The sequence below is a fragment of the Microcaecilia unicolor genome, chromosome 8, assembly GCF_901765095.1.
Source record: "Microcaecilia unicolor chromosome 8, aMicUni1.1, whole genome shotgun sequence".
NCBI classification, from domain to species: Eukaryota; Metazoa; Chordata; class Amphibia; order Gymnophiona; family Siphonopidae; genus Microcaecilia; species Microcaecilia unicolor.
The window spans coordinates 230,054,940-230,069,406 of NC_044038.1; the positions used below are offsets into that span (position 1 = coordinate 230,054,940).

The following is a 14,467-nucleotide window of genomic DNA, read 5'->3' on the forward strand; positions in this document are numbered from 1 at the left end:
CTCTAAATTTTGTTCCTCTAATTTAGTTTCAATTATTACAGCCCTAGAACAGTGAAAATTAAGGTATTAGTGAGCTTATCAGCTCCTAATGTTGGTGCCCTGTCTTTCAGTCATCTCAGGGACCTGGTGGAAGGAAAATAACCAGAGGAATACTGTGATCCCAGAATAGAAATTATTGAAATGATAAAGTGGATCAAATTGGAGGGAGGATAATGTTAAAAGAAAGTTGTACCAAAGAAAATAACAGTTCATCAGGAAACAGATTGTAATGTGGAATCCTTCTACATAGAAATCCCTTCCCTACCCCCCACCCCTGATATATAATGCTGTTGACTGGTTAAATAGCGCTTAACCAGCTATCCGTCAATATTCAAGGGGAGATAACCAGCTGTCCCCCGCTCAATACTCCAGGTTAGTGGCTAACAGAGAGCTAGTTATATCACCTGATATAACTTGCTAGTCGCCAATGTCTAAATCCAGTTTAGCCGCCATATTTGGCTGTGTGATAACGTGGGATGTCTTTGACCAGTTTAAAGATAACTGTTAAGTCTGACTATTGACTTATCCAATTATCTTTAAATTGGCCAAAAATAAACCGGATAGTCAATGCGAGTCATCGAAAATGGCCCATCATTGAATAGCCAGTTTTAGCTCCGACCACAGGAGTTAGCCGATATAACTCTTGCAGTCCGAATGTCGGTCTCTCTGTGTATAAAGGGAATGAGAATACTGGTGGGACTATATTGCTGTCCGCCTGGCCATGAAGGACAGATGATGAAATGTGAACAGAAATAAGAGAAACTAACAGATTTGGTAGCATTATGAAATCTACTGTGTCCGCATTTAACTTTTGAAAGGGCCACTAGGATAGAATGAGATAAACTGTAAAGAAAAACAAAAGTAGGAGCTAAAAATTAGTCAGTATAGCTTTACATAAATAGAGAATGAAATTTGCCCATTTGTGGTTTATACTCCACATCTCTTGTGCACTTTATACTGCTCACATTGATGACAATAAGAAAGGGTCCTTCAGCATTGACTCTTATTTAATAGTTATAAAAGTTGAATTGTTCTCCTTCATCATTGATGATATGTTGAAACCCTCTGCTCAGTGTGCAGCAGCGGCTAAGAAAGCAAATAGAATGTTAGGTATTATTAGGAAAGGAGTGGAAAACAAAAATAATGCCTTTGTATCACTCCATGGTGCGACCGCACCTCAACTATTGTGTTCACTTCTGGTCACCGCATCTCCAAAAGATATAATGGAATTAGAAAAGGTACAGAGAAGGGCGACAAAATGATAAAGAGGATGGGATGACTTACCTATGAGGAAAGGCTAAAATGGCTAGGGCTCTTCAGCTTGGAAAAAGTATGGCTGAGGGGAGATATGATAGAGGTCTATAAAATAATGAGTGGAGTGGAACTGGTAGATGTGAATCGCTTGTTTAGTCTTTCCAAAAATATTAGGACGAGGGGCAAGCGATGAAGCTCCAAAGTAGTAAATTTAAAATGAATAAAAGAACATTTTTTTTCACTCAACGTGTAATTAAACTCTGGAATTCATTGCCAGAGAATGCAGTGAAATCAGTTAGCTTAGCAGGGCGTAAAAAAGGTTTGGATGGCTTCATAAAGGAAAATTCCATAGACGATTGTCTGACACATACTTGGAGTGTTCCAGTTCTTCACGTGGGTGGCAAATTTGATCTTGGCCACAATTTCAGATATTTAATCCAGAGACTGTTTGGAAAGCAATCTTTGGTCTTCAGGCTATTCTGAACACCCAGCTGCAGAAGCTACCTTCACATTTAGAAACTGTAGTTTGTTGAATCTTCTGCCTTGAAAACAAGGGGTGATGAGTTTGAAAGCAAAACTGCAACATTTGAGGCAAGATTTCAGGTCCCGGAAACCTGGGATGAAACCTGGTTGAAGTATTATGTGAACTTGTGAGAGAGGGTAAACATTTTGGAAAATATTTTTCAGGTTTTTTCTATTACTGATCCCACACTGTAGATCTGGTCACCTATCTTTGTGATAATCTAAACAGCTAGCAAACAGTTTCTATCACTCTGCCATCTTGATTTCCCCATTATGGCTATGACAGAAAGGATCTAAGAAAGGTTAGTGTGTACAGTGGGTGAGGGATAGTCGTACTTCAATTAGCAAGGATAGGTTTTCTTCTACATCTACCATCCAAAAGATGGATTTACAAGAACGGGAGGAAGAGAGCTGGGTTTAGAATAAACAGTGCCTTGAATAGCAGAAATGGTATCCTTCTGTAAGGAGAAGGATTTGGCTTGGCTCATGGCTACTGGACACCTGCAAAACTAAGTCTATAGTGGCTGAAGCCTCAGAACTCCCAAATAGTTGGCATCCATTCATATGCATAGTAACATAGTAGATGATGGCAGAAAACGATCTGCACGGTCCATCCAGTCTGCCCAACAAGATAAACTCATATGTGCTACTTTTTGTGTATACCTTACCTTGATTTGCACCTGTCCTTTTCAGGGCACAGACTGTATAAGTCTGCCCAGCCTATCCCCGCCTCCCACCACCGGTTCTGGCACAGACCGTATTCATATGTTAAGCAAAAGAAATACACTTCCCATTTTGTAGCACTTGGATACAAATCTTGATCTTGTTATAATTTTGGCCATCATATATTCTGAAACTTGGGCGCTTGGAGAATTGGATCGAAATTATTTTCCTCTACATAAGCTGATGTCCAGTCCAAGCCATATAACCTTATGCACAGGAGAAGAAAGTGGTTATATTTAATTGCTCAATCTCTTAAGTCATTCTTCATTCAGTTACTGACTGTACAACGTGTTTGAATGATAATCAAATGAACATAGTGTACCAATGTTCCCGGATTTCTATATTGACATCCTAGTTGAGCATTTGAATACATTGAGCATTAGAAGTAGAATAAAGGAGCAGGCTGGATACAGCCTTACTCATTCAACCTGTCTGCACAATTCAGGTCCCAATTTTTTAAATCCAACTACCAGACCCTCAGGCTCCTTTCCCAATCTTTTTCAAGTTCTTACTTGTTACCATAACATCTTCTCTTCCTTTATGCTCACATATCTAATACTTTCCACTTTTGAACAAGCTACTCTATTACTGTACTCATTTCTTTCCACCCACTATTAAAAGTAAACATCTCTGTTCTAACATGCAGTTCCAGCTTTTCTGTGTTTGCTTAATCACAGCTGTTCCTAATATATTGTAATATTCACACTTGGCCACTGTATGGCAGTGACCGGAAAAGGGGCTAAATTTTGAAGGGGTTGGAGGATGAGGGTAGTACAGGGGTGCAAGTTCATGCTGCTGAGGCTGGCAAGAAAGAAAGGTGGATAAGCCACCAGGAGGCAGGAATCAGCAACTGGAGAAAAGACCTTAGTGAACCTTGAAACTAAGGGGTTCTTTTACTAAGGTGCACTGAAAAATGGCCTGCGCTAGTGTAAGGCACTTGTTTTGGATGCGTGCAGATCTATTTTTCAGCACGCCTGTAAAAACTGCCTTTTTTGGGTGAGATGTATGATAAGAACAGGGTTCCGGTTAGCCTGATGTTAGTAGTCGAGGCAGGTTTCCATGAACCAAGTACCCAGGAACGGAGAGGGAACAACAAAACTAACCTCGCCTCTCACTCCCGAAGAATGGGAGGGGAAAATAAACTAAATTAGGATTTCTCCTGCTTCGGAGAGAACCAAACTGAATAATGGTGAATAAATAACAATAGTTTTTTATTTTGTTCAAAATGAGGTAAGAATAATATTTCTATCAACCTTTATCATCTATTGTAATTTTATTACAACATTCATATTTATCAGTGGTTCTTGTTCCCCAATTTTCCAAATTCCCAATATTCAGTCTAAACTCAACATTTTTATTTTAACACAGTATAGAATTAATACTACAGTCTTTGTTTTATTCTCTTTCCTTCACAGAATCTTTCCTCGGTACCTGTTTCATCCCTATCAGATAAGTATATGTATTTAAATATTCTAAATAGTTAACCCCTTTAATTGCAAGAATTGATTCTTTGTGCTCTCTCTTTGTATTTTCCCAGGACTTCAGTGCACCCTCACCTCTCAACTCAGGTAAGTATCTGACTCTCTATGTGACAGGGGGTTAAGAGCGGGAAAAAAATAATATAAAGGTTTTTTTACTTACCTGGAAGGGCTCCGGGGCCATTTTAGGAGCCTAGTGGGGCCGGGATCAATGTGGGTTAGGTAATGAGGCCCATTGGAGGGAGCGCTGTTAGCTCCGTAGCGTCGGGGAGGAGAGAGGTGGAGAGGGCCGGTTTCAGGGGTTTTTTTAAGGGAGGGTCCCGGAGACAATTGGGGCAGTCGCTGTTTTTGGAGTCCCGGGGATGACTGAGAGCGTCTTCGGGACTGAAGAACTGCATCGGAGTCATTTCAGGCTCAGGAGGAACGGTGCCGTAGGTTCCGGACTCCCGGGGATGGTGGCACATCCCCGGGAGTGAAGAGATGACGGAGCTCCGGATGTGCGGGCTGCCGGCAAAGAGAACATCGAGGGAGAGCTTTGCGGGTGTGCATGAGGTAGCGCGCCTCATGCACGGATTGGCGGCGCACGTTTTGGCGAGTAGGCCGAAGCCGGTGCCTAAATTTTGGGCCGGCTTTGGGGCTTTTTTATTTTTAACTCCGTTTTGGCTTGTGGACGTCCGGGACCGGAACCAACGGTAGTCTTCGTGTAAGGGGAAAATCCTGAGAAAGGTAAGGGGTTTGTTGACCCAAAATTTTAATTTAATTATTTTAAAATTGTGTAAATGTGATTTTTTATTTTTTAAAAATCAGGGATTTGTTTAATTTAAATTCTGTTTTCAGATTCGGGTTCGGGGAATTTTTGTTGATTTTTCTGCCGGGTTAATTTTTGAATTTTGATATTTTTAAGGGGTCTTTTGGAGGGGGTTTAGTTTTAGGTGGTTATGAAAGGGTTAATTTTTTAAATTCGACGGGGTAGATTAAGGGGGAGGTGATTGAATTTTTGGGGTATTTTTAAAATAATTTTGGGATTTTTAAGGGGGTGTTTTGGGGGAAAAATAGGGCGGACGAGGAAAAAAATGTTAGATTTAAATTTTAAAAACAGGGTTTAAAAGAGGAGGTAGTGTTTAGTATGTGGGGGTGATTTTGGTGAAATTCGGGTGAATTGGGACTTTGCTTAGGCAACGGGGCTGTGGACAGTTGATCAGAGGAGCTGAAGACACCGAGGAGAGTGGTTGTGTTTTGTTGTGTGTCGGGTGCTGAGAAAGTGTATAGGGACTTAATGTGACTGAATGATGTGATTGGGGAAATAAATAATAAAAATTATTTGAATGCTGGTAGAGTAAGGGGAAAATTGTGTGTAAGGTGGGTGTCATAGGGAATTTAAGTTAAATTTTAAAGGGGTTGGATTGGGGGGTTAATAGGAATTAGAGTGGATTGACTGAAGTGGGAGTGAGGTATGAGTGAAAGACGCCAGTGCTCCTCTAGTGCAGGGAAGGGAAAAAAATAGAATAGATCTGGAAGAATAGGGATATTTAATTTAATTTATTTTTTAATATATATATATATATGGGCAAAGTATTTCCCTAATAACACCTAGGAGCTTTATAGGAGGGTTCCCTTAGGGAGAAAGGGTTTCTTTCCCTTTTGGTTATTAAGAAAGGTGTAGGGTGAAGAGAGGAACGTTCGGACGGAGTGCGGAAAATACAGCTGGGCCCCAACGTAAGACAGACTTCAGAGCTACAGAGAAAATCTACCTGGAAGCCAGCTAAGTGACCTGTGAAACAAAACAATTTAATTACACATACTTACCTGAAAACCTGGGTTCCATCGGAGGAGAGAGAATCCTAGAAAGAGAAAAATATACACAAAGAATCAAATTCTTGCATTGGTTTTAATTAAACATATTAATTGACTCTTAATTAAATATATTAGTTTAGGAATAGAGCTTTAAGGGAAGTAAATACAAAATATGTATCTGATACATGTGAAATTGATGTTGTGTTGAATTAACCTGTAAAGAAAAGAAAACCTGAGTTAATGTTATTGTAGTTTTTGAAAATATATAGAGTAAATTTTTCTTAATTCAAATTTTGTTGTAATGTACATTTTATCTTAAATTTTTCTTGTTATATTGAATAAAGTGTACAAGAGATTTTCAGCAGTTCGTGTCTGGAGCCACTGAATATTGGGAAGTTTAACATTCTTATCCTGAATTAGATTAATTTTCCTCTTCCGCCTTACAAAGATGGAAGACGAGGTTAGTGAGTCTACAACTTCTCCGGTGTTTCACAGTGGGTTCTGAGATCTGGCCCGACTACTATCACCTGACCTCAGAAACCACATAATAAAACCCGAGCACTGGAGGGGTTCGTTAGATTAAATCAGTTTCTCACTTCCCAGTCTCTGCCACACAGTACAGGCCTAAGAGCTAATACCCAGTTTGGGGACCGGTTGGAAGAGCTTGGCCTCAAAGGCTACTGGGAAAGGAAGATAGGTCAAGGAAGAATTAATTGAAATCAAAAAGCATTTTCTAACTGTGACATTAGGTTGACAGTTTAGAATGATGAAAATAGACTCTGAGCACAGAGATAGCAGGGAGGAGCCGTATAGCAGGTGCATGAAGAAAAGCAGAAGTCAGAAAGGGTGGAGGATTTTTTTCCAAGGGTAAAAATATCAAATTTGCAAATCTGCGGTTAAGTGTCATTCTGACACCTGTGCCATTCGGCCATCTGTGCAAAAGTAGGGGTTCTTTTAGAAGTTCCTAGAGCCTAATGTAAGACAAGTGTATAAATATGGCTGACAGTCTCCCTATACGGGGAGAGTCAGAGACTAGAGGTGAAGTTGTGAAGACCCTGTCAAAGATCTCCCTGTAAGAATATTTGTTTACTCTTATGATCAACTCCATATGAAATCTGATTTTGGTAAGTAAAGAAAAGACTATAATTAACTTTATGTGTCTCATTCTCTTTATTTCTTACTTGTAGAGGATTTGCAACAAAATATGAGATCTGATATGAACAGATAAAAAGAATGACAAGAATATGGTCTGTCAATCCTTCTGGGTCTGACAAGAGAAAGTACACATCTCCGTGAGACTTAGGGGATTGTAAGAGATTAATAGGGAGTTTTCTATACTATTCAGTGACATGCTTGGTTCAGTGTTATTGAATAATGACCAGAAAATAAGAGGTCAAAGATAGGAGTCAGATGAAAGAGGTAACAGCCTTCTCTATACAATTAGAGACTTGGGGGACATAGAACCCCAATAAATTCATCTGTGATGACTTAACTACTCTGTGACCATCCTGTCTTTCGATCTCTCTTACCGCCACAGCTGTCAGTTAACTGAACAATGCAACCCTTATCTCTCCCTTTCCAAACTCCATCTACCTTTATCTGCGGATTGGAATGAGGTTCTCTCTCAACATGGTGAGGTTATAGACTTTGTAGTGTGACCACCCAGCGATTTTCACACATTCAAAAATGTGTGGGCTGTAAAAACTACCATTAATTGAGAAAAAAAAAACAAAATGGGTAACACATAACCAAACAGAGGTGATGGGAACATGTCAGGAGGGTGTTAATGACTTCACAGTGCTGGAACAATGTTGGAGGCCTATCACATGCTCCACCCAAACAATCCTTATGCAATTGCTGGACTCAGGGTCAGATGCACTAAACTTAACGAGCCAACAACGTGGTTTTTAAACTAGTTCTAGCCAGTTTAGCATGCAAGTAGTAAACCGGGACATGCACAAAAGGGTTCTCCAAGCCATTTTTCTGTCACGGTAGCAGCTAACGAAAACGGAATGCAAATCAGCTAATTTTTATTATAATGTGAATGCGATACAATGCACTACCGTTTCCGACCCCACGCTCAAAAGCAGTCCCTACCTTTACCATGGAAATTTTAACATGAGGTGTGGACCTGCCGGTTCTTCATTATTGCATGTAGGAGAAGGGGAGAATCAAGGCAGGGAAGACGGAGCACGAAACAAATAGTATAACAGCATACACGCAGCTTCTTTGCGTGTATGAAAGTCGTGCCACATATGTTTCATTTTCAAATTACATTTTCTGGCAAGAAATTGGTGGCGGGGGGGGGGGGGGGGGGGAGTGAAATGTAAAGCAGAAAAGTAATGGTGACTTACCAAAAAATGCAAGGAAGTTATGGATCCATCAAAGAAACAGTGTCTGTGGGACACGGGCTTGGTTCCACCCCCAGCTGTTCCTGCTGCTTCCTTCTATTGGCTAGCTGACAACATAGCTTTAGCTCAAACATTTCTAATACACAAAAATCGCTAGGTAATAACGATAAAAAATTAAAGTAACATTAACATAGCTTAAGATAATTAAGGGCCCTGTTTACTAATCAGCAGTTAGGGCACACTAGTGTTTTCAGTGCATGCCAAACAGTGCTCACTAAATGCTAAAGACACCTATAGGAATATATGGGTGTCTCTACATAGGCGTAGACTGGGGGGGGCGAGGGGGGGCAATGCCCCCCCAAACGACGATGAGGCGCCGCCGCGCCATTAGTTTAAAAAAAAAAAAACAACACATGCATGCACGCGCTCCTCTCCATCCGCTTGGCTTTCCTGCTCTCTCGGTCTGCGTCCCGCCTTCCTCTGACGTCAGAGGAAGGCGGGACGCAGACAGAGAGGGCAGGGAAGCCAAGCGGAGTAGCGGACTGAGAGGAGCGTGTCCGTCTACCTCTCTCTCTCTTCCTCCCTCCCTCCCTCAGCCGCAGGCAGCAGTCTTTTCCAGCGTTCCTGGCAGCGGTAGCGTTGTACACGCTGCCTTTGGCTCTGCCCCGAAGCCTTCTCTTCAAGTTCCTGTTCCCGCATAGGTGGGAACAGGAACTTGAAGAGAAGGCTTCCGGGGCAGACCGAAGGCAGCGTGTACATCGCTACCGCTGCCAGGAACGCTGGAAAAGCTGAAGACTGTTGCCTGCGGCGGAGGGAGGGAGGGAGGGAGGGAGGAAAAGAGGGGGTAAACAGGAGTCACCATCTTGGACCTCGCGGGGGGGGGGGGAGCAGAGGGAAGATGGATGGGACTGGGAGGGGTGGGGAGCAGAGGGAAGGAGCAGGAGATGAATGGGACTGGGAGGGGTGGGAAGCAGAGGGAAGGAGCAGGAGATGAATGGGACTGGGAGGGGTGGGAAGCAGAGGGAAGGAGCAAGAGATGGATGGGACTGGGAGGGGTGGGAAGCAGAGGGAAGGAGCAGGAGATGGATGGGACTGGGTGGGGTGGGAAGCAGAGGGAAGGAGCAAGAGATGGATGGGACTGGGAGGGGTGGGAAGGAGCAGGAGATGGATGGGACTGGGTGGGGTGGGAAGCAGAGGGAAGGAGCAAGAGATGGATGGGACTGGGAGGGGTGGGAAGGAGCAGGAGATGAATGGGACTGGGTGGGGTGGGAAGCAGAGGGAAGGAGCAGGAGATGGATGGGACTGGGTGGGGTGGGAAGCAGAGGGAAGGAGCAAGAGATGGATGTGACTGCGAGGGTTGGGGAGCAGAAGGAAGGAGCAAGAGATGGATGGGACTGCGAGGGGTGGGGAGCAGAGGGAAGCCTACTGGAAAGAAGACACTGAATAAAACAGAAGACACTGGGACCAAAGCGAATAGAAAAACTAAATGATCAGACAACAAAGGTAGATAAAAGTATTTTATTCATAATTTATTAATTGAAATGTGTCAGCTTTTTGAAATGTGCATCTGTGATATTTTGCCTGTAAATTCAATTCCTTCCTCCACATTAGCATATTCATTTGCATATGTATATATGCAAATGATATGCTAATATGCTCCGCCCATTCTTTGCCCCCCCAAATGAAACAGTCAAACTATGCCTATGGTGTCTCTAGTGTTTAGCATGCACTACTTTTAATTGTGCACTAAAAACACTAGTATATCTTAGTAAACAGAGCACTAAATGTTGTTTAAATATTAATTTGTAAGTACGATGACTAAATAAGTGTATAAAATTCTCATTAATATTCAAAGAGGTTGCTGAGAAAATGGCAAAAGACTCTATGGGTTTTTTTTTTTCCTTTGCTTCAACCTGTACAAGGTGTTACCTTCCTCTGTCTATTCTGTGCCCATTTCTGTAATATTATTTGGAGTCTCCCATTCATATTTAGCTCTACAACAATATCTTATTTTCTATTTCATCATAAACTCATCTGTCTGGCAGAGCCCAAGGCATAAAAGTGAACAGGATAGCACATTGGTGCAGCTGACTGGGTCAAAATAGCTTTTCACTCAGGGCCGTGCCAATACGGTAAGTGTGGTAATCACCGCAAGGGAGCGCCGACCTCTGGAGGGCACCGCCGCAGTGCTTACCCTCGCCGCTTACCTGAGCTCCGCGCCGCCGAGGCCTTTAAACCTTTTACCTCCGAGGCGCCGACGGTCGCAGCAGCGTCAGTGAAAGCACTGCCGACGTCTCCCTTCCCTTCACACTCGTTGGTTCCCCCAGTGTCCCACCTTCTTCTGATGTCAGAAGAAGGCGGGACACTGAGGGAACCAACGAGCGTGAAGGGAATGAAGACGTCAGCAGCGCTTTAATGGACGCTGCTGCGACCGGAGGTAAAAGATTTAAAGGCCCCAGGGTGCGGAGCTCAGGTAAGGGAAGGGAAGGGAAGAGAGGCATGGATGGGAGGGCAGTGCCCAGGGAGAGGAGAAATTGCTGGAAATGGAGGGGAAGGGAGAGAGGAGAATTGCTGGCTATGGATGGAGGAGGGAAGGGCAGAAAGGGACAAGGATGGACATGGATGTTAGGACAGGGCCCAGGGAGAGGAGAAATTGCTGGAAATGGAGGGGAGGGGAGAGAGGAGAATTGCTGGCTATGGATGGAGGAGGAAAGGGCAGAGAGGGACAAGGATGGACATGGATGGGAGGACAGGACCCAGGGAGGGAGGAGAAATTGCTGGAAATGGATATAGAGCAAGAAATAAAGAAGAAAGGAGGAAAGGAAAGAAATAAATGGAAAGGAAGCCCTGGAAACGGAGTTAAGAGGACAGATTGCTGACAATTCCTGTTAGTGTGGCAAGTGGAGAGCGATCATTTTCACGGTTAAAAATCATAAAAAATTATTTGTGATCTGTTTGTTGTTCAATCCCACAGAGATGCACTCCATCTTTCAGCTCCTATTTCCTTTGCATCTTGTGGCCAGACGGGGGGAGGGGGGGGGAAATGATAGTATGCAGGGGGGCGCCAGAGACCCTAGGCATGGCCATGTTTTCACTCATCACCCTCCCTAATGTTGAGAACCTCCCAGTTGTGTTGAAAACACCCATGAATCTGGGGCTGTGTGCGCCCCTAACTTTGTGTTTTCAAGAACCCGGACTGCTGGCCATCATTCCAATAGCAGACGTGCAGCATCCACAGAAAGAAAGAATAAAATCAAAGCAAAAATGTTTCTATGCATACTCTTAAAATTAAGGCTGTGATTATGTATGTATCATGATTCATTTTGGTTGATGATCCAGGTAGTGGATAAAAAATCAAACTCTTATATGTATTGAAAAAGATACAAAATATAATTAAATGAGGTTAATTCACCACATATGTTATATCAGTTTTACAAAGCTAATGTTATAGCATTATTTATTGAACTTTATAATCTGTTGTGAGGGGTCTGACAGGAGTCTAGTTCCGGTAGTGCTGAAACAGGGACGGGGGGAGAAGTTTTCCCTTTAGATGTAATGACTCTCCTTCACTAATTGCTTCTAAACAAAAAGTTCACCCTCTAGTGGCCAAAATGCCAGTGAAACCACTAGTTAGGGGAAGAAACTACCATCCCCAGAAACCACTGGGACACCAGCAGGACTCTCAGGAAATGGAGGGAGAAGTGAATGATTGGGAAATGAGTTCTGATCAAGCGAATGAGCAGCAGCTGGGGGATCCCTGAGCGGAGGAAGACATGGAATGGGATAAAGAGGAAATAGGGGAAGAGGGAGAGGAAGAGTGCATGGAGGTCTAAGGTCTTGCTCAGACTCCAGCAGGAAAGGTAAAAGGTTTTTGTTAATAATATGGAATATATGGGCCATGCTGGACAGGACCATATGACCATAGTACAGGCTGATCAATAACCTGTACAATTGTGTGCTGTGCTAGGCCTCAAAAGGTTAAATGGTCAAACAGTATCTTGCTTGCAACTGAGTACATTTACTGGAAATGCTTATGAGACAGATGGTGTCGAGGCCTTAGTAACACAGACCAACAAGGAAGGAAATCTGGATTGCAAGCAGTTTAATAAGGAACCGAAATATGATCTCATTACAAAATGGTTATAGACCTAGTAAATTTAGGGGAATTTTAAAAGTTATTGAACAGGTGGGGAACAAACAAGAACATGTGGTTAGAGACACTAATGTCAAAAGTGAGAATAACCCAAATGAACTGCTGATAAATGAAATTACTGTAAATGTTAAATTAAGCAAGTTACGGGAAAATAAAGAGCTGATTGTAAGGAAAATCATAAATGCTGATAATAAGTAAATTAATGCTGACGCTAATTAGTATCTATACAAGAAGACAGATTTACAGGGATATGTATGACGCAAAAGCACGTGATTGAAAGAGTATATAAATGAGAACTGTAATCAATAGAAGTTAGAGAAGTAATACTATGGAATCGCACTTCGCGTCCAGTTTACCACTCTCTATGAGAAAAGCTTTGAGAACTGTCTTGATTTTATCTGGGAAGAGGGAACAAAAAGAGGAGAAAGTACCCAAAGAGAAAAGACACTCACAAATCACTAAACCCAAAACACATACTAGGAAATGTAGTTGGAAAGCAATGACCACAAATGCTCACAGTCTAAGCAATAAAATTCATGACCTTCAAGCCCTGATGTTGGAGACTGACTTGGACATAGTTGCAGTCACAGAGACATGGCTCAATGGTTCCCATGAATGGGATGTAAACATACCAGGCTATAATCTTTTTAGGAAGGATAGAGAGGGACGTAAAGGTGGAGGAGTAGCTCTGTATGTCAGAAATGATATCGCAGCAACTGAAATGACAGGGAAGTGGGGAAAGGAAGAAGCGATATGGATCACCTTAACAAGAGAGGATAGAACCTTGGTCCACGTGGGTGTTGTCTACAAACCCCCGACACAATTGGAGGAACTGGATAAAGATCTGATCGCTGATATTCAAAAGTTGGGGAAGAAAAGAGAGGTGCTGTTGTTGGGGAGATTTTAATCTGCCGGATGTAGATTGGAAGGTTCCTTCAGCAAAATCGGAAAGAAGTAGAGAGATTGTGGATGCTTTCCAAAGTGCTCTGCTCAGACAAATGGTGACGGAACCCACAAGGGAGGGAGCAACGCTGGATCTGGTGCTCACAAATGGAGATAGTGTGTCAAATGTCCGAGTGGCTGCGCACCTGGGAAGCAGTGACCATCAAACGGTTTGTTTTGATATAACGGCTCATGTGGTTATCGGCCACTCTAAACTCAAAGTCCTGGACTTCAAGCGAACTGACTTTAACAAAATGGGGGAATACCTGAGGAAGGAGCTGATGGGCTGCGAGAACGCACAACATGTGGAAGGACAGTGGTCCAAGCTGAAAGAAGTAATAAACAGGGTCACAGACCTTTATGTAAGCCTCACTTCGGTTATTGGAAAAGTAATGGAAGCCATGCTGAAGGAAAGGATAGTGAATTTCCTGGAAGCCAATAAGTTGCAAGATCTGAGACAACATGGTTTCACCAAAGGGAAATCGTGCCAAACGAATCTCATTGAATTCTTTGACTGGGTGACAGGAGAATTAAATCAAGGACGTGCTATGGACGTCATCTACTTAGATTTCAGCAAGGCTTTTGACACGGTTCCCCACAGGAGGCTCTTGAATAAACTAGAAGGGCTGAAGATAGGACCCGAAGTGGTGAACTGGATTAGGAACTGGTTGACGGGCAGACGCCAGAGGGTGGTGGTAAATGGAGTTCGCTCGGAGGAGGGAAAGGTGAGTAGTGGAGTGCCTCAGGGATCGGTGCTGGGGCCCATTCTGTTCAATATATTTGTGAGTGACATTGCCGAAGGGTTACAAGGTAAAGTTTGCCTTTTTGCGGATGACACCAAGATTTGCAACAGAGTGGACACCCCGGAGGGAGTGGAAAACATGAAAAAAGATCTGAAGAAGCTGGAAGAATGGTCTAACATTTGGCAATTAAAATTCAATGTGAAGAAATGCAAAGTGATGCACTTAGGGAGTAGAAATCCAAGGGAGGCGTATGTGTTAGGTGGGGAGAGCCTGATAGACACGGACGGGGAGAGGGATCTTGGGGTGATAGTATCTGAGGACCTGAAGGCGATGAAACAGTGCGACAAGGCAGTGGCCGTAGCGAGAAGGTTGCTAGGCTGTATAGAGAGAGGTGTGACCAGCAGAAGAAAGGAGGTTTTAATGCCCCTGTATAAGACGTTGGTGAGGCCCCACCTGGAGTATTGTGTT

At 43.0% G+C, this 14,467-nt stretch overlaps 1 protein-coding gene across 3 annotated transcripts in view; it reads left to right on the forward strand.

The window, feature by feature from the left end:
* The first annotated feature begins 6,848 nt into the window (after nt 1-6,848).
* LOC115475486 overlaps nt 6,849-14,467 on the forward strand; it is a 406,432-nt gene continuing 398,813 nt past the window's right edge. For 2 of the 3 annotated variants that reach the window (XM_030211242.1, XM_030211241.1), the window contains exon 1: nt 6,904-6,934. In XM_030211242.1, the coding sequence (XP_030067102.1) occupies nt 6,919-6,934 (16 nt within the window). In that variant the 5' untranslated portion in view covers nt 6,904-6,918. Of the gene's footprint in view, nt 6,935-14,467 lie in introns of all 3 variants that reach the window. The other variant, XM_030211244.1, reaches the window with a different exon arrangement.